Source organism: Hemitrygon akajei, chromosome 8 (assembly GCF_048418815.1).
Source record: "Hemitrygon akajei chromosome 8, sHemAka1.3, whole genome shotgun sequence".
In the NCBI taxonomy this organism is placed as follows: domain Eukaryota; kingdom Metazoa; phylum Chordata; class Chondrichthyes; order Myliobatiformes; family Dasyatidae; genus Hemitrygon; species Hemitrygon akajei.
The window spans coordinates 50297415-50322685 of record NC_133131.1 but is presented as its reverse complement, the minus strand read 5'-3'; the positions used below and the strand labels follow the sequence as shown (position 1 = coordinate 50322685).

Genomic DNA, 25271 nt, shown 5'->3' with positions numbered 1-25271 from the left:
CCTCAATCTTGTCATTCTTGTCTTCTTCATAGGGTCATGTTGGTCCTAGATTCTGACTAGTTGACTTTTAAACAAGTCCCAAGTTTGACGTGGACTTGCCCAATAATAATTGCTCTCAAGCTACTTACCATGGCTTCTACCTAATAATGTCTATCATTAGCCTTTCACCCAAGGTCCAGTCTAATCCTTAAACACTGCCACCTGTAAAGAGTTATGATCACTACTCCCAAAATGCTCCCCCCACTTAAACTCCAATTACCTGGCCAGGTTTATTTCTCCACTATGTAGTATACCCCTTTCCCTGGCTAGATTATCTGCATGTCATAACAACATCGCATGCAATTGTGGAAGGGATTTAAGAAAGAAAGCAAGCATCACTCAAAGGAAAACCACTTAACCAGTCAACTCGGAAAAGTGCTAGTTTTGTAGCAACTTTAAAAAAAAGTTTAATAGAAAATTGATTCAAGAGCAAGATGAAGCTGAACTGTACACTGAAAATCTGGGCATGTTAAAAACTTCCAGTATTAATTCCTCCTAAGCTCCCCTCATTTTCAAGATGCAGGATGTGTGGATGCCACATTCGAGACAGTTCACACTATGAATTGTGCTTTTCTTCTTTCAGGTTCCAGCTGGACAATCATAGCATAGTGATCATCACCTGCAACTGCAGGTGAACAGCCATGTAATAGTTTCATGTGTTAGTTATGGAATTAGGCAGATGCACAGCAAGGATTCCTTTGCAGAAGTAGAGCGAATGTAAAAATTGCTTTATTATATGATGTGTGCTCCATTAATCTAGTAGATTATCATTTGACTTCAGTTAATGGGTGGGGGGGGGAATGGTACACAGGTAACAATCTAATTAGTATTGGAAATACTCAGCTAGTCTGATTTCCAGAGTTTTCTTTTTATTTTGGATCTCTAGCATCTGCAGGGCTTACCTTTGGTTTATTAATGAGCTGTTGAATAGTGTGTATTGAACGGAACAACTTGGACACACTCAGCACAGTATTTCTGGTCTTAAACACCTCCTGATCACTGATGGAAGACTTCGAATGCATCCTTGTCAAATACCATTTACAAATTTACTCATGCTCGAGCTTGCATTTATATAGCATATTTCATGACCTCAAAGCAATTCAGAAGCTCGTCAGCATTAATGATGGAACAGAACAGTGCCTCTGCACAAGTCCTGCTAACGCTTAGATGTAATTCACTCTGATTGCAGAATAATCTCTGGCAAAGGCATCAGGTTTCACATCTAATGCTCTGGTGGTTAACATAGAAACAAAAAACCTACAGCACAATACAGGTCCTTCAGCCGAACACATCCTTACCTTAGAAATTACTAGGTTTACCTATACCCCTATATTTTACTAAGTTCCATGTACCTATCTAAAAGTCTCTTAAAAGACCCTGTTGTATCCACCTCCACCACCGTTGCTGGCAGCCCATTCCACGCACTCACCACTCTTGAGTAAAAAAAACAACTTAACCCCTGACATCTCCTGTGTACCTACTCCCCAGCACCTTAAACCTGTGTCCTCTCGTGGCAACCATTTCAGCCCTGGGAAAAAGCCCCTGACTGTCCACACAATCAATGCCCCTCACCATCTTATACACCTCTATCAGGTCACCTCTCATCCTCCTTGGCTCCAAGGAAAAAAGGCTGAGTTCACTCAACCTATTACCATAAGGCATGCTCCCCAATCCAGGCAACATACTTGTAAATCTCCTCTGCACCCTTTCTATGGTTTCTACATCCTTCCTGTAGTGAGGCAACCAGAACTGAGCACAGTACTCCAAGTGGGGTCTGACCAGGGTCCTAAATAACTGCAACATTACCTCTCGGCTCCTAAATTCAATTCCACGATTGATGAAGGCCAGTACACCATATGCCTTCTTAACCACAGAGTCAACCTGTGCAGCTGCTTTGAGCGTCCTATGGACTCGGACCCCAAGATCCCTCTGATCCTCCACACTGCCAAGAGTCTTACCATTAATACTATATTCTGCCATCATATTTGACCTACCAAAATGAACCACGTCACACATCTGGGTTGAACTCCATCTGCCACTTCTCAGCCCAGTTTTGCATCCTATCAATGTCCTGCTGTAACCTGACAGCCCTCCACACTATCCACAACACCTCCAACCTTTGTGTCATCAGCAAACTTACTAACCCATCCCTCCACTTCTTCATCCAGGTCATTTATAAAAATCAGAGTAAGGGTCCCAGAACAGATCCCTGAGGCACACCACTGGTCACCGACCTCCATGCAGAATATGACCCGTCTACAGCCACTCTGCCTTGTGTGGGCAAGCCAGTTCTGGATCCACAAAGCAATGTCCCCTTGGATTCCATGCCTCCTCACTTTCTCAATAAGCTTTGCATGGGGTACCTTATCAAATGCCTTGCTAAAATCCATATACACCACATGTACTGCTTCCTTCTTCAATGTGTTTAGTCACATCCTGCGAGAGTTGTTACATGCTTCTGTGACCTATGCTGATAGACAAGGCTTATGCTGAAGCTGGCACTTTGAATAGTTCAAACATTAGCACTGAACCATACTCAAGTTTGCAGGATTGCTACTATGAAGTGAGGGCCTCAGTCACTCAAGAGTAGACCATGGATATTGCCTCCAAGCGGTCTAGAGCAATACAGCTTGGTACCAGCAGCATAGGACTCAGTGTAGACCTGCCTTAGGGACTCCAGCTCTGGATTTTTCCCTCGGGGTTTACTCCCGAAGCCTTCTCCATGAGTGGGTACAGCTGCAAGGCAGCGGAGGTTTGAGATCAGAGTTGCTACTATACCAACATATTTAACTTCAACCTGAATTTCAGTAAAGCTGGAGCTATGTCTCTTGCATTAAATAGAATTAGCATTTTAAAAAAATTGGTCCTTTAGTCCCCATTTTCCTGCTTATTTGTAAACCACTCAGGTGCCTTTTTCTCTGGAACAACATAGAACTAATGACTAGCAGCCTAGATTTTGTGGTAGGTGGTGCAGCATGATCTTTCCAGACAAGTGTGTAGTCTGTTGCCACGTGTGCACCCATTTTTTACTCCATTCCTATGGGAGAGATTGTACTGACCATCACACAATCACAGCTGAGGGAAGGTTAATTATTGACCCCAGCTCAAATGAATGCTGTCATAGATTGACACCCAGCCAAATTCAAGCACAGTGTAAAGTCTACTGTTCAAATGAACAGGAAATGACTGCAATTCTGCAAAATCTGTATTTTTTCCATATAACATAGGTAATCATATACAAGTTATTAAATGTACTGACTAAATATATAAAGACATGATTGTTGTGGTTTCCAATGCACACATAGCTGTTCTGACATTTCACAGGTTTACTCATTAAAGTAACACTGATCTATGGCTCGAGCCACATCTATTTTGATACTGGTCCGCGACCACCTTTGATGTTATGACTGAGAATTACAGATTTTATTTAGAATTAGAGGCAGGCTTCTGTTCCCAAAGATAGTTATATTGATTACCATATCCCCAAGCACCACTGGCAGCAACATATTGGATCAATGTTGCTGCACAGACTTACTCATCTATACACTGTAAACATACATAAACACACTATTATAGGACAATTGTGCAACAAGTTTAAATGTAAGTGCAAAACAGGTATCTTCTAATACTGAAAAATGAAGAAAAAGCCAAATTCCTAACTCATGAGCACTGCTATTCAAACAGATCTCGATATATTGATTTGTTCTTTGAAGTAAATGTAGTATTTGTGAATTTGTTTGTAGAGCACTGCTCATTGGAGAACATTTGGCTGAGCATGTGACGTTGAGATTTAGCAAGACGCTGTCCTCAGTGGATTGACACTACTCATTACGCAGGAGACCAAGGACAAAAGGCACTGGCAACAGCAGGGAGTAGATGGAATAAGATGTTGGTGCTTTTGCTGCAATTTGAGCTCCAGAAGCAATTGCTGACCTAATGGGCAGTCATTCACACCAAGATACCACCCTGTAACTGGCTACAAACTTCATCTGTCTGCTAACAGCAATCACTGAGGATGTTGATCATGGCTAATGTCCAGATGCTGACTGATTACCCTTCCAAATGATGAATCAAAAATCAGCTGCTTCTGTTCATCAGTCTAAATGACCACCACATCAATAAACAGCAGAATACATTTTACAGGCATTAAATCAGTCTTCAAATATGTTGGTTGGGAGGATGAAATCCTCCTTGTGATTTTTGATACACCATTCATTTTTATCAGATGCAGTTTCACAGGCCAGCATCTGCATCAAAGCCCTGACTATTTGGATAGAGGTTACTTGAAATCAAATGCTCTTAGAATATACTAAAATGGACCTGTTTTGTCATGACTCTGCATGAATCAAGTGAGCTTGGCATTTGTTTCTGGCAAGCCTCAACACGAATATAATGCTGGGTAATTTAGTAAAATAAGCTGGTAGTACAGTTTGTTTCACCAACGAAGGGAAAATATTCCACTCAAGTAAACAGTGTCCTGAATCTACCCCGTTATTAAACTTTATTTCAAAGGGAATTCAACACTACCACATTAGATCAAAGCAATTGCTGTTAGTCATAAGCTTCTGATAGTTTAATTATATAAGCAGCTTCACAAGGCACACAAGCTGCATTACAAATGCACCAACATCATATTACAGATGGAATGTTATTCAATACAAGTTGCTGATTTCAACCAAAAAATGAATACAAACTTTCCAAAAGGACTAATTTACCCTTCATCCTGTCAATCTGAGCAGAGCAAACAATATTAAACAGAGTATAACAGAATTATACATGGGATATCAATATTAACTATTCAGCCTAGAGCACCAGGCTTCATATTCAAATGGGTTAGGTACAATGAAACGAAGCAGGAAATTTTGCCAAAACGCTTTAAAGCATTATATAGCGTAGCACAAACTGCATAAAGTACAGCATGTTGAAATGTTTTACACAATTTTCACTGCACATTATGCAGCAATCCTTGAACTAGTGGCTTTATGGTAGAATGGTTATCAAAGTATAACATTCTCTCCTTTGGGGATGTCCAAATATTATTCACACATACCAAATGACTTCCTTGAGTCTTTTGCGACTAAAGCTTCCGAGATGATGCTATCTAGTCCTTTGTGTGCACCCAGCAGTAGCTGGATACAAGTCTTTCACAGCAAACCAATCCCCAGAATACCAGTAGGAGCACATTAATTACTGGATGCTATGACACTAGAATAAGCCACAGTCTGTATTTCTCCATATAATGGGAATCTAATTGAAAGGACCTACTGAACTAAAACTGGGATATTTATGAAAATTCTGTTCAGTTACAATGATAAGCAGAATTAGCTTCACAAAGGTTAGTCTGATAATGTACTAGTTTGATACTGTACTAAGCAGATTTAAAATGCTATTCTATGTTGTTCCAGTTTAAAAGAAACCATATTCTACCACATAGATGGCTATACATTTGGTTCAAATATGTGCCATTTCCCTTTTTCAATGGATAGCCATTCAACTGGTACAATAAATTAGTGTTACCAATTTCTTCCCACAGATCCAGATCAGCAAGTCAATTGCTGTCATCTGTGTACAGGATTAACAGAAATAAATATTAAAGTTACCAGATACAGTCCATGTGGAGAAGTGGACAGCCAATAGGGGTTGCATTAGTCTATACTGTTCCACGTTTAACTTCACATGGGCTTTTAAGAATACATTCTGAACAGAGCAGCAGAAGGAAGAACAGCGTTACATCTGATTAATGAGGAAGATTTTTAAAAATACGGTTTAACAGAACTGAAGGGTGTTCATTTGAAACAACACCAGGTCCTGAATATTTCTACCATACAACCCTGTAAGAATAGGGTCATACTAACCCCAGCCAGAAGCACCTGCACTCAACTCTGAACGATTCACCTGGCTAAGTATCTGTTCATTCAATAATACCAAATCTATTGTTACAATCAAACAACATAATTTCAAACCGAGTAATATAATTCAATCTTCAAGTGTTTAGACTTCTCTTTAAAGGTGCTAGTCCAATTGGAGCTTCCAGTTGCTGGAAAGGCATTGTGTAGTGCTGGTAAAACACAAAATGGAAGAGCAGAGCCACTAATAAGTACTAAGAGACTCCACCCAGTGTCAGGACATCGAAGCAAATGTCACACACCCTCACTGGCTTGTTCAAATCAAACTTGATGATCGGAATTTCCTTCATTGAACACTTGTGACATAGCAATCGTCCACAGTGGCGGCTGTGAAGAAAAAGGGTAATCGTATCAAGAGTCAGCAGTTCCTGGAAAGAGCACAACATTGTTTTCATCTGGTAAACATTTTTACAACTGTTGAATTTGAATGGCACCATCTTATTTCCTGGCTGCTTTTAACAGTTTAATACAAATCTTTTTACTGTAGTGAAATGGGAAATAAATGCATTTCATTAACTAAAATATTTTAAAAATATGGTCAAGAGAAACAACCACCTTTAATCAGTTAAGGGTTGTATTAATTCTATTCCATTTCCAAATCCATATCACTCCAAGCACTTACAAACTACTGTTGAAGAATAGTTGTAATATTGGGAAATGTAGCAGCCAGTAAACAACGTCTCAAAAACACTGTTAGCAAACAGACAATAGCATAAGGACCATTTGAAGAGTTACTCTCTCAGGGCAGGGCCCAATAAGTAATCCATAGCTAAAGATATTTTCCATTTTTCAGACAACTTGCTTTGACCTCTCATCGGAAAGGCAACAGTCCAGTGCTGTTATACTCCTTTGATGGCATTCTGGGGACCATCAGATTTTATGATCAAATGGCTGGAATCTCCTCATTCAGGAGATAAGAATGCTACCCCACTCAGCTAGGTGGTCTTGAAATTATTTAAGCATCTATATATGCATCAAAATTAATCAAATTAAGCGGTCAGAGTGCACTTTAAATGAAGCAACAGTGTAAAAGTCAGGAATTTAGTAATCATTGTAAAATAATTCAATCTGGAGAACTGTGAAGTGATAGACTTTGGAAGTTCGAACTTGAAGGTAAGAGTACAAGGTTAATGGCAGGATTCTTAGAATGTGGAGTAACAGAGAATCTTGTGGTCCAGGTCCATAGATACCGTGCCTATAAAACTATTCACACCCCTTGGAAATTTTCACGTTTTATTGTTTTACAACATTGAATCACACTGGATTTAATTTGACTTTTTTGACACCAACAAAAAAAAGAATCTTTTGTTTCAAAATGAAAACAGATCTCTACAAAGTGATTAAATTAATTACAATTATTACATACAAAATAGTTGATTGACTAAGTATTCACCCCCCTTCAAGGCAGGGTTTAGTAGATGCACCTTTGGCAGCAACTAGTCTTGAGTCTGTGTGGATAGGTCTATCAGCTTTGCACATCTGGGCACTGCAATTTTCCCCCATTCTTCTTTACAGAACTGTTCAAGCTCTGCCAGATTGCATGGGAACGCTTTCAAGTCCAGCCACAAATTCTTAATTGGATTGAGGTCTGGATTCTGACCTGGCCACCCCAAGACATTAACTTTCTTGTTTTTAAGCCTTCCTGTGTAGCTTTAGCTTTATGCTTGGGGGGGTCATTGTCTTGCTGGAAAACTCATCTTTTCCCAAGTCAAAGACTGCATCGGATTTTCCTTCAGGATTTCCTTGTATTTTGCTGCATTCGTTTTACCCTGTACCTTCACAAGCCTTCCACAGCCTGCTGCAGTGAAGCATCCCCACCGCATGATGCAGCCACCACCATGCTTCATGGTACAGATGGTGTATTTTTGATGATGTGCAGTGTTTGGCTTACAGCAAAATAGAGTTTAGTCTGATGGCCAAAAAGCTCAATTTTGGTTTCATCAGACCACAGAACCTTCTTCCAGCTGACTTCAGAGTCTCCCACATGCCTTCTGGCAAACTCTAGCCGAGATTTCATGAGAGCATTCCATAGGACACTCAAAGATGCTATGCAGGTTGACTCTGTGGTTAAGAAGGCATACGGTGCATTGGCCTTCATCAATTGTGGGACTGAGTTTAAGAGCCGAGAGGTAATGTTGCAGCTATATAGGACCCTGGTCAGACCCCACTTGGAGTACTGTGCTCAGTTCTGGTCACCTCACTACAGGAAGGACATGGAAACCATAGAAGGGGTACAGGGGAGATTTACAAGGGTGTTGCCTGGCTTGGGGAGCATGCCTCATGAGTGAATTCAGCCTTGGAGATGAGAGGTGACCTGATAGAGGTGTACAAGATAATGAGAGGCATTGTTTGTGTGGATAGGCAAAGGCTTTTCCCCAGGGCTGAAATGAGAGGGCACAGTTTTAATGTGCTTGCAAGTAGGTACAGAGATGTCAGAGGTAAGTTTTTTTTTAAAAACGCAATGGCGGAGGAGGTGGAAATGATAGGGTCTTTTAAGAGACTCCTGAATGGCTACATGGAGCTTAGAAAAATAGAGGGCTATGGGTAAAGCCTGGGTAGGTAGGGACACGTTTGGCACAGCTTTGTGGGTCAAACGGCCTGTATTGTGCTGTAGGCTTTCTATGTTTCTATGTTTATTTCTTCAACCCCCTCCCAACAGTGGCTTTCTCTTTGCCACTTTCCCATAAAGCTGCAACTGGTGAAGCACCCGGACAACAGTTGTATGTGCAGTCTCTCCCATCTCAGCCTTTGAAGTTTGTAACTCCTCCAGAGTTGTAATAGGTCTCTTGGTGGCCTCCCTCACTAGTCCCCTTCTTGCATGGTCACTCAGTTTTTGAGGATGGCCTGCGCTAGGCAGATTTACAGCTGTGTCATATTATTTCCCTTTCTTGATGATTGATTTAACTGTACTCCAAGCAATATTCAGTGACTTGGAAATTTTCTTGTATCCATCTCCTGACTTGTGCTTTTCATGGAGTTGCTTGGAGTGCTCTTTTGGCAAAAACATCATGAAGACAAGATATTGACTCACCTTCCAGTTACAGGTGTATTTTTACTACAATCAATTGAAACACCTTGACTGCACACAGGTATCTCTACTTAACTAATTCTGTGACTTCTAAAACCAATTGGCTGCACCAGTGATGATTTGGTGTGTCATATTAAAGGGAGTGAATACTTATTCTATTATTTTCTGTTTTATATTTGTAATTGATTTAGGTCTCTTTGTAGAGATCTGTTTGTACTTAGACATGAAAGAGGCTTTTTCTGTTTAATCAGAGTCAAGAAAAGCCAAATTAAATCCACTGTGATTCAATGTCGTAAAACAATAAAACATGAAAACTTCCGGGGGGTGGTGGGGGGAGGAAGAGAATACTTTTTTTTAAAACAAGCACTGTACCTCAAAGCTGCTGTGGAAGTAGATAGGATGGTTGATGGTACATTGACCATCATTAGTCAGGGGATTAAGTTCAAGAATTAAGGAAATTTTAGGGAATGAGACGGGGCAGGTGAGAGAAGTTTATGTAGGGGAACACTTTGCATCCAGTGATCACACCATCATTAATTACAAAGTATGCAAAAAGGTAGGTCTGGTTTGCAGGTTGAGATTCTAAATTGGAGAAAGGCCAATTTTGATAGTATCAGAAATTATCTGTAATGTGTGGATTAGGACAGGCTGATTTCTGGCAAAAGTGGGAGGCCTTCAAAAATGAAATTGAAAGTACAAAGCTTGTATGTGCCTGTCAGAATAAAAGACAAAGATAACAAGTTTTTGAAAACAAGGTTTTCAAGAGACATTGAGGCACTGTTAAGTGGGAAAAAAAAGGTTTACAGCAGGTACAGGCAGGTAGGAACCAATTGAGGTGCTGGTGGAGTACAAGTAGTACAGAGAACACTTAAAGAAATCAGGAAGGCTAAAAGAAGACATGAAGTTGCTCTGGCAGACAAGGTGAAGAAGAATCCCAAGGGATTTCTACAGATATGCTAAGAGTAAAAGGACTGCAAGGGACAAAATTGGTCCTCTGGAAGATCAAAATAGTTATCCATGTGTGGAGGCAAACCAGATGGGGAAATTTTAAATTATTTGCATCTGTATTTACTCAGGAGATGGACACAGTCTATAGAAGTGAGGCAAAGTGGCATCAACTTCATAGTCCCTGGACAGATTATGGGGGGAGGTGTTTACTACCCTGAGGCATATCAGGGTGTTTAAATTCCCAGGACCCGACAAGGTGTTCTCTCAAACGTAACGAGAGACAAATGCAGAAATTGCTGGATCCCTAGCAGAAATATTTAAATCATTCTTAGCAACATGAGAGGTACCAGAGGATTGGAAGATAGCCAATGTTGTTTTACTGTTTAAAAGTGGTTTTAAACATAAACCAGGAAATTATAGGCCAGTGAGTCAGACATCAGTTGTGGGAAAGTTATTGGAAGGTATTCTAACAGACCAGATAAATAAGTATTTGGATAGATATGGACTGATTAAGGTAGATGGCATGGCAGGTCATGTCTAACCAATCTTACAGAGTTTTTCCAAGTTATCAGGAAAGTGGATGAAGACAAGGTAGTGGATGGTGTCTTCATGGACTTTAGCAAGGCACCTGACAAGGTCCCACATGGGAGGCTGGTCAAGAAGGTTCAGTAGCTTGACATTCAAGATGAGGTTGTAAATTTGATTAGACATTGGTAGCAGAGGGTTGCCTCTCTGACTGGAGGCCTGTGACTAGTGGTGTGCCGTAAGGATCAGCACTGGGTCTGTTGTTCTTTGTCATCTATATCATTGATCTGGATGATAATGTGGTGAACTGGATCAACAAATTTGCAGATGACATCAAGATTAGGGTGTAGTGGACAATGAGGAAGGCTATCATGGCTTACAGAGGGATCTGCATCAGCTGAAAAAATGGCAGATAGAATGTAATGCAGACAAGTGAGAGGTAGGACCAACTAGTGTAGATCTTACACAGTGACGGTAGGGCACTGAGGAGTGTGGTAGAACAAAGGGATCTGGGAATACAGGCCCATAATCATTCAAACTGGTGTACAGGTAGATAGGGCCGTAAAGTAATTAAGGAACATGCAAAGTAATCAAGAATCATGGGTTACTCTAATCTTCAAATCGAATAGCCAAATTAAACTGGCCAAGGTAGACTTGAAGTTCATTGAATGCATCATTTCCCCAAGAATATGTTGTTGTGAGTCCAGTCATGGGGAGGTTATTCAAGAAGTGTCCAAATTCTTTGTGGGGGAGTGATCAAAATATCAACTTCTTAAACTGAATGAAAGTGAGACACTTGGAACCAAAAGTAGTTTTTAAACTTGATGATATGAAGGGAGATTTGGTGATAGTTTTTGGAAAACTAGAAAATGGCTTGACAACAGTAATCATATTCAACATGAATAACAATGTACAGATGGAATCCATTTATGTCTAAAATGGTATTAGATTCAAAAGAAAAGGCAGGTTTGAGAATTCAGAAGTCTGAAAACCAGTAAATGACTGATGTAAGGATGCATCATCACATCAGCCACTACTGTTTGGTTCGGTGCAGCATCCTCTCACAATACACAGCGAAATGCCAGGTCAGCAGAAAAGGTCATTGTCTGCCGTCCACCATCACTGCAGGACTTGCACATGTCCAGGACAATGAAACAGGCAAGAAACACTACCCACCCAGCAAAATGCCTTTTCCAAAAGCTCCCTTCTGGAAAGTGCAAAAGGGCTATTAAAACAAACTTCACACCATCTTCCCCCAAGCAATTAATCTAATCAACCATTCCAGTTAGCCACACCCACACCCTGTTACCTCAGTCACTGTGCTGCACTGTAAGCAGCATTATAAAAAGCGGTTTAAAGTGTTTACATTGAAAATATATTACTCTTTATTATAATTATTGTTTTCTATTGCATGTGGTAACAACACACCACAGCAAATTACTAATTCACGTAGATGTATATGGTGAATAAAGATGATCCTTGAAGACCAAATAACTGATGGAAAGAGAAAATCAGAAAATCAACAATTAAATAAAAATCGTAATAACTATAAACACTGATCCTTTTAAAGCCGAGGCAACGTTCTGAGAGGCAACCGAGTCTTTCATTCAGGGCAGAAATGTCAAACATCAAACAGCTAAGATGAACAGTAAATTTCTGGAGGACTAGTTTTAACTAGCAGGGTATCAGCACTGAGGTCACAATTACTTAGAATCATTATTATACGTAAAGGACTGTGTGATGAATCTGCATTCACTGATAGAGTTTGGAAGAAAAGCAAGTTTGGAGAGGAAAAGTCTTCAAATGCACAAAGAAAGGCTAAGTGAGATGGCAAATGGAATATAATAGGGAAAGATATAACAGGCCCAACAGAAAAGCAGATTTTAAATTGGTGTCAGACTAATGAATGTTGTGTTCAGATGCCTGGCACTTCCTGTTTTAGAGGAGGTTAGTATAGCTTGGTGTACCTGGAGAGCAAAAACAGTGAGGTACTGTACATGGCTTCACTGTCCCTTCAGAAATCTGATGGCAAAGCGGAAATAACTGTTACCAAAATATAGAATATGTTTTTTTCAGGCACCTGTACCCCCACTCTGATAGTAACGAGAAGAGAGCATGTTCTGGGTGGTGGGAGTCCTTAATGATGGATGCCTTTTTGAAGATGTTCTGGATGGTGGGAAGGTTAGTACCCATGATGGTTTTGCAAGCACATTTCCCTTGTGGGGGACCTGGAGCACCATCTCCGGGTAAAGCACCATCACCATCTCACGAGAAAGTAATGGAACTTATCTTTTCTGGGCATTACAAGTCTTTGGAACTAATCCGCAAAGAGCTGTTGATGCTCATTAAATAGATTCAAGGTCAAGATAGTTACTTTTGCATAGTGCCACAAAATTGAAGGTCTAGGAGGAAAATGGACTGAAACCAAAGATCAGATTATTGAACGGTAAGCAACTCGCTATGGTGAATAGTTTTTCTGAGGGTCAATTCCTGCTCCAGTGCTATAAAAACACACAATCACCTATGCCAAAGAGTCCTCAGTTCATTGATGTTGCACAAACCAGCTTCACCTAACACTGCCACACTAGTGAAATATACTGGAAGTTAAAGCAAAACAAAACTCACCAGTGGTGTTTGCGCATAGTCACTCCAAACTTGGAAATGCACTCAAAGCAGTTGGAACCATCACACCATGGAGGCTCCTTGGACAGCATGTCTGAAACCAGATGCAAAAATCAGCAACTGGGTAGCATTCAAGGCCACTGTAGAATCCCTGTGGGACTTCTAAACGTGAGTCTAGAACAGATCCCTTCCCCATAATTTGAATGAATTTTATCAACATCTTTAGATGATACCCAAATATTTCAGAAACTTAATATAAAATAATAAATTGCAGACACTTAAATCGATAAAAAAAATGCTAGAAAAATTCTGGTCAGGCAGCATCTTTGAAACGAGTAACAATTAACACTTCGGGTGTGGGAACCTCCATCAGAAGAGTTCCACATCTCAAAGATGTCCTCGTAGGTTAACTGGATGCTGGAAATTACTCCTGGGTGTTGGTAAGTGACAAAGATCTCAGAAGTGTTGATGGCCACGGGGACATAGCTACTTGCAGGAGAGAACACATGTGGAGAGAGCCAATGGGACCAAAGGGAATGGCTCTGTTGGGAGGTGTCATAGACCCGATCGACCTAAGGCAATAAGTAATAATCACGGAGCATGTTTGACCCTACACATTACAATTTCATACATCATGTGAGAAGTCTATGTTGAAGACACACGGTGCCATTCCCTCATGACAACTCAGTGCTGCCATCTCTGGTGGATCTATCCCTGCTGTTGGATTGAAGCATGTTACAGGCTGGTCTAATTCTATAGCATGACTATTGCTTCACTAGAATGAGACTAATTGGACATGAATGACAGGCTAGCAAAATGACCAGGTGAGTCTTTATAATACCTGAATATTGAGCACATTAGATCAGTTTGTGATTCAAATTCCAATAGACTAAAAGGAAAATCAGGTCACCACATTCCATTCCCTCCGTTGATCACTCGGTTCCAGCATTTAAAATGGCACAAACTACGTTATAAAACCCAGCTCTGCAATTGGTGACACGTTACCTAGAAGCCGAAAGAGCAGCTGCTTTGTGGCCACCTGGTAATTAAAGATGTTGACTCCCTGGTTATTGGTGACACCAAGACGGGCTCCAGCTCGCACAATGGCTCGACATAGATTGGCATTTCCCTTCATGTAGGCCAAAAGCAAGACTGTCAATGAAATTAAACCAAAACATAATTATGATTATGTTTTATGTTGATCCCAACATAATTTTATTCAGAGATTTAAGAATACAGCAATAAAAGCACTCCACATGACCCAGGGCTCAGTTATACCATGTCATAGTCATAGAAAACTACAGCACAGAAACAGGCTCTTTGACCCATCCAGTCCATACCAAACCACTTAAACTACCTAGTACCATCGAACTGCACCCAGTCCATAACCCTCCATATCCTCCCCTTCATGTACCAAACTTCTCTTAAATGTCAAAATTGCATCCACAACTTGTGCTGATAACACATTCCACTCACTCACCAGCCTCGGAATGATGTAGTTTCCCCTCATATTCCCCTTAAAGATTTCATCTTTAACCAATGACCTCTATTTCTAGTCTCAACAACCTCAGTGGGAAAAAAACCCTGCTTGCATTTACCCTATCTACACCTCTCATTATTTTGCATACCTCTATCAAAACCCCTCTCAATCTTCTATGTTCAATCTTTCCTCATAACTCAGGTCCTTTGGACCCAGCGATATCCTTGTACTCTTTCAACCTTTACACCCTTCCTGTAGATAGGTGACCAAAACTGGACACAATATGTCAAATTAGGCCACACCAACATCTTACACATTAGCATAACATTCCAATTCCTGTACTCAATACTTTGATTTACAAGGCCAATGTGCCAAAAGCTTTCTTTACAGCCCATTGACCTGTGACACAACTTTCAATGAACTCTGGATCTGTATTCCCAGATTCCTTTGCTCTACCACACTCCTGTGCTCTACCGTTCACTCTGCAAGAGCTATCCTAACTGGTCCTTCCAAACTGCAACACCTCATACTCGTCTGCCATTTTACCAGCTGGTCCAGATCCCACTGCAAGCTCTGATACTGTCCACCAAGCCCCCAATCTTGGTGTTAGCCACAAATTTGCTGATCCAGTTAACCACATTATCATCCAGATCATTGATGTAGATAACAAACAATAGACACAGCATCAATCACGGCAGCACTCCATTAGTCGCGGGCCTTCAGTCAGAGAGGCAACCCATCTACTACTACTCTCTGGTTTCTCCCACAAAGCCACTGTCTATTCCAATTTACAACCTCGTCTTGAATACCAAGTGACTGAATCTTCCTGACCAACTTCCCATGTAGGACCTTGTGAAAGGCCTTGCTGAAGTCCATGTAGACAGCATCCACTGCCTTCCCTCAGCAACCTTCCTCGAGAAACTCTATAAGATTGATTAGACAAAGTACCACGCACAAAGCCATGCTGTCTATCCAAGTACAGTACTCATATTGCGTTCCTTAGAATACCTCCCAATTGTTTTCCCATTACTGATGTCAGACTCACTGGCCTATAATTTCCTGGTTTCTTCTTCGAGTCTTTCTTAAACAGCTGAAGAACATTAGCTATTCTCCAATCATGCGGTACCTCACCTGTCGCTCAGGCTGGTTTAAGTATCACTGCTAGGGGCTCTGCTATTTCTGCACTTGCCTCCTGCTGCTCAGACCCTGAGGATTTGTCCATCCTAATTTGCCTCAAGACAGCAAACACCTCCTCTTCTGTAATCTGATGGGTTCATGACCTCATAGCTGCTTTGCATCACTTCTATAGAAGGGAGATGTACTGTATACAGGTGCACAATATATATTTTACAGGAATTGGGCAACAAGCACCAGAAACCACTGGATGGATTCATCTTGATTTTGCTTTCCAAACACCATTCAATTCATTTCACTTCTGATTCAAACTCCCATATTACAAACTTAAGATGCTTGTGTTTCCAACTGATCTTTCCCAATTGCATTCTTTTCCTTAGATCACTTGCCTAGTTTCTCCCCCAAGTGTTGATTCCCATACAGATTACAAGACAACTCCTAGGTCGCTCAATCAGAGGGGCAGGATGGCCAGGTCACCAGCAAATTCAAAAGATCCAAGAGGGCAACTCCAGCTCAGTGACCCTTATAAAGTTCTGACCGGAAAAAATGAGCCCCAAGTCAGACAGCATCTCTTATTTACAAATTTAGGAAACCTGAAAAAATTAACCACTGATACTTAAAATATGATATATATAATCAAAATACATATGAAACTGATAACCCACTATTAAACTGTTTGGAAAGGCTTCTCAACTCACTGAGTGTTGGTCCTTTATACCCCAGCATTCTTTTAACATTTTTAAAAAGTTTGTACACAGTACTTTCCATTGAATCCCGTGAGATAAGAGGAAGCACAAGAACTGGATTCATTGAGAAATACTGTGTACCAGCTAAAAAAAAGGAGAATGTTGGGTTACAAAAGAACACCACAATCACTCTGTAAATCTAGCAGCCCTCAGCATCCAGATTAAGGATTTTACTGTCGCTGCACTCGTTCTGATTCAACACCTACCTGTGTTCCCATCAGCATCTGCCTTATCCAGTGGGTAATCAGACATACATTCCAAGAAGAGCTCAAAGATAGTTGCTGCATTCTCTTTCCCATAATGTCCCAATACGTGCATAGGTGACTGTCCCCTGGAGTGGGGGGGAGGGGGGACGGGGAAATGGGTAGAATGCAAATAACAGTTGACAGATGAACACAGAAGCCATGAGATTTGAAGCCAAAAGTTATTGCTGCCAATATTAGGTACAACTTCATTTTCCTCTAAGTGAATTAGTATATTGGCGAAAACAGTTTCAAAAATTCACCTTTTCAAACCTTGTTCATTGCCACTCAAAATCTAATGGGATAACACAAGGAACAGGTACTCGTGTTTATTTTACTCCTTGAAGGGATGTGAAATTTGCTGGTTGATGTTAACATTTAAGGTGCTGCTCAAGCAGATTGCTTTATCCTGGATGACGGTGTTTGCAAATTTTGCAAACAGTTTGTGAAGGTACACATGGAAAGTATTTCACATTGTTGGGTAGATGTATGAAAACAACTGGTGTTCTTTGTTCTGAAGCACAATCTATCAGTGCCACAGCCAGGATGTTGATCAACTTTGCTGCATCCAGTGCTCTCAGCCATTTCCTGCCATCAGGTGGAAAAGGATCAGTTCAATTCTATATTGAGATAGTAGAATCTCAAGTAGAAAGCCAGAACAGATAATCCATTTCTGAATGCTTCACCTATTGCTGAATGTCTGTAATCCTTTGTCTATTGATTTATTAGGTCAATGTGTCTACCTTTCCAGCATGGTTTACTCAACTACCTACAGCAAAATATCGGAGTAATGCAGCATGGGAATTGGCCCTTTCACCCAACTGGTCCATTCCTACCACAGGACCCTCCCAACTAGTCTCAGCTGCTGACATTTGGCCCATAACCCTCCAAGCCCTCCCAAATACCATGTACCTATCCAAATACCTCTTAAGTATTGCAACTGTACCCATCAGCTCCTGAAGCTCCCACAAACTATTTGTATGGGGTGGGTATACAAAGTAGCCTACCATCCCTTCTCATTTCCAAGTTCCACGCAAATGGCTTCATTAGATGATCCAAGAATATCCTCTCCAAGCATTGCTGTTATGTCTTCCCTTATCAAGAAGTCCACAATTCCTCCAGTTTTACCTTTTCCTCTGTCCCAGAACAATGAGCTGCAAATCCTGCCCTTCTCTCAGCCATGTTTCAGTTATGGCCACAAAAACCCAGTCCCCAGAGGCAACCTACAGTGAATTCTTCTGCCTTACCTGTCAAGTTACACGCTTTGAAATAGAAGCAATTTAAAGCCGGGATCCTACCTGCCCTTTTACTGTGAACGCTGCCATCCTGATTGCTAAGCTTATACACTCAAGTTGCTTCTCACTGACTTCCCTCTCAAGTCCTACACCTGGCAACCTAGTTTAAATCCCCTTTGGTGGCAAAGCATACTTCTCCTTAGTATGCCTGTCCCCCTCCAGTCAAGTGCAACCACTCTCCCTTATACAGTTTGCCTCTACCCCAAAGAGAACCTGAATTTCTGCCACAAATTCATCTGGCCTGGAACATTTCTGTTCCTGGATTCACCAGCACATGGCACTGGGAGTAAGCCAGAGATCACTAACCTCAAAGTTTACACATTAATCTATTTACAAAACATCTCTCATTACCACAAAGCAAACTCATGGTTTTAGAAATGTATGCTCACAAGGAATAGAAGTTAAAGACTATACTTTAGGCAAGTTGCTTAAGTAGCCAAGTCAGAGACATCTGAATTGCATTAGGCTTCATGAAAATGTGTCAGTGAAAAGGCAAGCAGAATAGTCATTTTCCTCAAGATGACTCTGTCCAACCGATCATACCTCAGATTGAAAACTTCAGCATCGACACTGCACTCCGTTAGGAGAACACGCACCACACTGAGGCGACCGTGCATAACTGCCAGGTGAAGGGCTGGAAAAAATGTAATGAGGTTGATCAGTCAAGCTATTGGAAAGCATAAACTCACCAAAAATGTAAAAGTCCCATTGAGATGGCAGCTAATACAAAATCTCTACAACTACAACCTACCTGTAATTTTTACACACATCAGGACTGCTTTGGAAAATTGTCTAATGTGAACTTGAAGTGCACTCCAGTGGTGAATCATTGGGCTACTAACACTAACAAAAAGCTGGACAGCAACAGATCCTCAGTTATCAAAATTGTTTTAACTCCCTACATTAGTAACTCATGTGCCTAAACTTAGCAGTAATAATTTAATTAAACAAACAATAGAGGTAATGGAAAATACTGGAAATCTAGTAATAATGGTTAAACCAGCATTGCTCTATATTGAGGAGAGTTTCACTCCACAATTTGACATCTTTCAGAAATTTCCTTCTCAACACTGGTTATTCATCTCTTGATCCCCAAAATGCAACATTTCTCCTTGATTTTAGAGGTAGGATTGCTGAAAATCTGGTTGAATGAGGATAGATTAGATGAAGGGTCTCCACTCAAAACATCTGCTCATTTCCCTCCACAGATGCTGCTGAACCTGTCGAGTTCAACTAGCATTTTGTTTCCAGCAGTCCAGTGAGACTGATTCCAACAGTTATGTCTCTGTGGTAATCACATGGTGCTGCAAACATTGTTAATCATTCACCAAGTGGGAATCATTGGCAAGGTTGGTGATTTTCCATCCATGGAGACAGCTAACAGCAACAGCCAATGGTTCTGGACTCAGAACATTTCTGAAGGAACCTTCTCTGAAGAAGATTAGTGATCTTGACATGTTTTCACCACTGTCCAATGGTTTCATGATTACAGAGCTTTATGGTTATGTTGCTCACTTTTACTATGAAAAACAATTCCTACAACTTCCACACAACCCAACATTACTTTTACTAGGTAATATTGAAGGGATAAAACCGATATCCAGATTGAATAAATATCAGAAAGAATTTATAAAAATTGCATTGGCAGTAGCCAAAAAAGCTATTGCAGTGACTTGGAAATCGGATACATATCTAAGTATAGATCGTTGGAAGAACGAAATTTATGGCTGTATTCCACTTGAAAAAATCACTTACAATTTAAGAGATAAATATGAAACATTTTTGAAAATTTGGCGCCCTTATTTACAAAAGACAGGATTAAATATATAGGTGCTCCGAAGATGAAATAATTGGTTACTTGGGGAAAGAAATAAATGCATACACTAAAGTTATTACAAACTCCGTGGAGCGTGTGGGGATCTTCCAATATCCAGGCATTCCTTTTTTTTTTTCTCTTTCTTTTTTTTTAGGGATGTTAGGGGGGAGGGGTTAAGGGGAGGGGGGCTGGGTAACATTTTTTTTTCTCATACACTTTTATTTTGTAACTATTTGAAAACAATAAAAAAAGTTTAAAAAAAAAGAAAAACAATTCCAATTTAATTTCTTAAATCCACCAGTGACCAAGGTGGGATTCAGAGACACATTTCTAAATCAATGGCCCAGAACGTTGGCTGCTGATCAGTAACTTCACTGTTTTTTTGAATGAACCACTTGTTCTCAAGTACATCTTAAAGCCCTTGACAGAGATTATAGTTAAAATATTAAAATCTCAAAGAACTTAGAGATGTGGCCAAATGCTGAGCAGTGTTTGCTTGTGTGAATACATGTTATGGTGAAGCATTAAACACAAGACAATTGTTCTCCCTATTCCTCCTGCTCTGTTTCCTAAGCATCACTAAATTCAGTCCATTGAGCTGCCTAGGACCTGGAATACTCAATCTCCTCCTCCAGGATTGACTCACACTGATCATGTGTCTTACTCTGATATGCTAAGTGATCACATTATCATAGGAACAGCCAGGGGAAATATTACAAACAACAAGGTTGTAATAGGGCACATCAACAACGATGAGATGGCCTACAGAGAGGAGATGGAAGACCTAGAGGCCAGATGCCAGGCAAATAAATTCTTCCTCAATGTCAACAAGATAAAGGAGATGGTTATCAACTTCAATAGAACTTTCGTCACTCACACCCCTCTTTACAATGGCAGCACAGCGGCAGAAACCACAAGCAGTTTAAATTCCTGGGAGTGCATAGCTCACACAACCTCTCAATGTCCCAGAACACATTCTGCACAATCAGAAAAGATCATCAATACCTCTATTTTCTGAGGAGGGCTGGACCATGCACATCTAAGCTCATGTTATTCTACAAATGCACAGTAGAGAACATGCTAACAAGCTGCATTGCCTCATGGGACGGAAACTACACAGCGGCAGACAGGAAGGATCTACACGTGTAGTCAAAACAGCCCAACAAGAACATGTATATAGAAAGGTGCTAGAAGAGGCCAGTATCATGAAGAAACACACCTACCCTGCTCGTGGACTATTTGTCTCATTCCAATCAGGGAGGAGGTTATGTAGCACCCACATCAGGACCACCAGGCTCAAAAATAGTTACTTTCTCCAAGCATCAAGGCTGATCAACATCTCCATCCACAAACCTACCCCACCACCACTGCTTTATCATTTCCTGTCAGTCACCCCCCCACCATGTACAGACACTCCTGTGCCTAGTGTCACTTTATAGATGTGCAATGTATGTATACAAACACGAAGAAATCTGCAGATGCTATGGGACGTGGAATTAAAATGTGTCGCCACTGGGAGATCCTGCTTTCTCTGGTGGACCGAGCGTAGGTGTTCAGCAAAACACTATCCCAGTCTGCGTCAGGTCTCACCAATATATAAAAGGCCACACTGGGAGCACTGGATGCAGTATACCACACCAGCCGACTCACAGGTGAAGCACACCGGGAGCACCGGCCACATATTTTAATTCCACGTCCCATTCCCATTCTGATATGTCTACCCGTGGCCTCCTCTACTGTCAAGATGAAGCCACACTCAGGTTGGAGGAACAACACCTTATATACCGGCTGGGTAGCCTCCAACCTGATGATGGCATGAACACTGAATTCTCTAACTTCCGTTAATGCCCCTCCTCCCCTTCTTACCCCATCCCTGACAATATTTAGTTGTTTTTTTTTCTCTCTCTCTCTCTGCCCATCACTCTGCCTGTTCTCCATCTCCCTCTGGTGCTCCCCACCTTTCTTTCTCCCGAGGCCTCCCATCCCATGATCCTTTCCCTTCTCCAGCTCGGTATCACTTTCACCAATCACCTTTCCAGCTCTTAGCTTCATCCCACCCCCTCTGGTCTTCTATCATTTCGCATTTCCCCCTCCCCCCACTACTTTCAAATCTCTTACTATCTTTCCTTTCAGTTAGTCCTGACGAAGGGTCTTGGCCCGAAACGTCGACAGTGCTTCTCCCTATAGATGCTGCCTGGCCTGCTGTGTTCCACCAGCATTTTGTGTGTGTTCTATGTATACAAAGTATGTTATGTATTTGTGTTTTTTAAATTATTACTGTATTCTTTATCTTTGGTATTTTTTTGGTGCTGCCTTGGATCTGGAGTAACAACTATTTCGTTGTCCTTTATACTTGCATACGAGGAATGACACTAAACAATCTTGAACCTTGTGTTTTTCTTGTTGCTTTGCTGATAAAGTGATGCAAAAGCTAATGTTAAAACATATGAGCTCACTGCCTTTTGAAATCAATCACTGCTAGTCCCCTACCATTGTTGCCATTCTCATCAACAGCAGCAAACTCCACACCATTCTCCAGCAGCACAGAGCAGATAGTTGGTAGGTCCTGCTGGGCCGCAAGATGGAGGGCTGTCTGACGGTGCTTTGTCAACTCATTCACTTTGGCCCCTGCAAGTAGCTGGAACACAGGAAACAGAACATCAGGATGATAGACTGCAAGTGACAATCAAATCCAGATTCAGTTTGGTTGCAGCTGAAAGAAAGCAGGGTCAAGTTATGAACACAGACTGCTCAGTACCAATAATAAACCGACGTGTGAGTGAATAACTGCTTTGCAACATAGAAAACTTACAGCACAATACAGGCCCTTTGGCCCACAATGCTGTGCCAAACATGACCTTACTTTAGAAATTACCTACGCTTACCCGTAGCCCTCTATTTTTCTAAGCTCCATGTACCTATCGAGGAGTCTCTTCAAAGACCCTATTGTATCCGCCTCCACCACCGTCGTCAGCAGCCCGTTCCACACACTCACCACTATCTGCGTAAAAACCTTGCCCCTGACATCTCCTCTGTACCTACTTCCCAGCACCTTAAAACTGTGCCCTCTCGTGTTAGCCATTTCAGCCCTGGGAAAAAGCCTCTTGACTATCCATGCGATCAATGCCTCTCGTCATCTTATACACCTCTATCAGGTCACCTCTCATCCTCCATTGCTCCAAGGAGAAAAGGCTGAGTTCACTCAACCTATTCTCATAAGGCATGCTCCCCAATCCAGGCAACATCCTTGTAAATTTTCTCTTCACCCTTTCTATAGTTTCCATATCCTTCCTGTAGTGAGGCGACCAGAACTGAGCACAGTACTCCATGTGGGGTCTGACCAGGGTCCTATATAGCTGCAACATTATCTCTCGGCTCCTGAACTCAATCCCATGATTGATGAAGGCCAATGCACCGTATGCCTTCTTAACCAGAGTCAACCTGCACAGCAGCTTTGAGTACCCATTGGACTCAGACCCAAAGATCCCTCTGATCCTCCACACTGCCAAGAGTCTTACCATTAATACTATATTCTACCATCATATTTGACCTACCAAAATGAACCACCTCACACTTATCTGGGTTGAACTCCATCTGCCACTTCTCAGCCCAGTTTTGCATCCTATCGATGTCCCGCTGAAACCTCTGACAGCCCTCCACACTATCCACAACACCCCAACCTTTGTGTCATCAGCAAATGTACAAACCCATCCCTCCACTTCCTCATCCAGGTCATTTATAAAAATCACAAAGAGTCCCAGAACAGATCCCTGAGGCACACCACTGGTCAGCGACCTCCAAGCAGAAAATGACCTGTCCATAACCACTCTTTGCCTTCTGTGGGCAAGCCAGTTCTGTATCCACAAAGCAATGTCCCCTTGGATCTCATGCCTCCTTAAATTCTCAGTAAGCCTTGCATGGGGTACCTCATCAAATGCCTTGCAGAAATCCATATACACCACATCTACTGCTCTACCTTCATCAATGTGTTTAGTTACATCCTCAAAAAATTCAATCAGGCTCGTCAGGCATGACTTGCCTTTGACAAAGCCATGCTGACTATTCGTAATCATATTATGCCTCTCCAAATGTTCATAAATCCTGCCTCTCAGGATCTTCTCCATCAACTTAACAACCATTGAAGAAAGACTCACTGGTCTATAATTTCCTGAGCTATCTCTACTCCTTTTCTTAAATAAGGGAACAACATCTGCAACCCTCCAATCCTCCGAAACCTCTCCCATCCCCATTGATAATGCAAAGATCATTGCCAGAGGCTCAGCAATCTCCTCCCTTGCCTCCCACAGTAGCCTGGCGTATATCTCGACCAGTCCCAGTGACTTATCCAACTGGATACTTTCCAAAAGCTCCAGCACATCCTCTTTCTCTATATGCTCAAGTTTTTCAGTTTGCTGTAAGTTATCCCTACAATTGCCAAGGTCCTTTTTCTGTAGTGAAAACTGAAGCAAAGTATTCATTAAGTACCTCTGCTATCTCCTCCGATTTCATACACACTTTTCCACTGTCACACTTGATTGGTCCTATTCTCCCATATCTTATCCTCTTGCTCTTCATATACTTGTAACATAAGCACCCTTATTGCACAGCTTCCACAATGGTAAACGTGCAGGGCTTAGAAGAAAGGATATGGGGCCAGCCGACTGGGCACCATGGTCACAAGGACCTGGGTCCAAGTGCTTCTTCAATAATACTATTTTGTACCTGCCTCAATCACCTCCTCTGGCAGCTCGTTTCAAATATTCACCACCCTTTGTGTGAAAAAAGTTGTCCCCCATAATCCTTTTAAATCTTTCTCCTCTCACCCTAAATCTATGCCCCATACTTTTGAGCTTGCCTACCCAGAGGAAAAAGCTTACCACTCACCCTGTCTGAGCTTCTCCTAATGATACGCATTTCTATAAGGTCACCCCTCATTCTCCTACATTCCAAGGAACAAAGAAATACTTAATCTTGAAAGCTTCACGTACGTGTAACACAAAATACAGAAACATTTACATTCAAAACCACAACACGTTATGACCAAGTACAAATTAATATGGCTTATAAGTATCTATTTCACCATTTAAGATCTCCAGATGATCCAAAATACTTTAGTCACTGATATTTTGAAGTGTAGCAAGTGTGTACTGTAGGAAATGCAGAAACCAATTTACACAGTATTTTGATACATAGATAATTGGTAATGGTTTATTATTGTCACATGTACCAAGATATAGTGAAATGTCTGTCTTGACAACTGTTTGTACAGATCAAATTATTACACAGTGCATTCAGCTAGAATAGGTAAAACAATAATGTAGAATAGAGTGTCAAAGCTACTGAAAAAGTGCAAGATTGTAACAGATCTGAAGTTCATTTCATCATACAAGAGATCAGTTCAAGAGTCTGATAGTAGTGGGATAGAAGCTGTCCTTGAGTCTGGTGGTGTGCGCTTTCAGGCTTTTGTGGGGTTTTTTTTGTTGACCCATG

The 25271-nt window shown here is 41.3% G+C and overlaps 1 protein-coding gene across 2 annotated transcripts in view; it reads right to left on the bottom strand.

Annotated features, from left to right (window-relative positions):
* Positions 1-406: 406 nt before the first annotated feature.
* ankfy1 (ankyrin repeat and FYVE domain containing 1) overlaps positions 407-25271 on the bottom strand; it is a 93355-nt gene continuing 68490 nt past the window's right edge. For both annotated transcript variants that reach the window (XM_073053827.1, XM_073053828.1), the window contains 6 exons: positions 22272-22419; positions 18509-18599; positions 16635-16759; positions 14074-14220; positions 13072-13162; positions 407-6272 (listed from right to left, as the gene is read on the bottom strand). In XM_073053827.1, coding sequence (XP_072909928.1) covers positions 6140-6272; positions 13072-13162; positions 14074-14220; positions 16635-16759; positions 18509-18599; positions 22272-22419 — 735 coding nt within the window. In that variant the 3' untranslated portion in view covers positions 407-6139. The remainder of the gene's footprint in view (positions 6273-13071; positions 13163-14073; positions 14221-16634; positions 16760-18508; positions 18600-22271; positions 22420-25271) is intronic.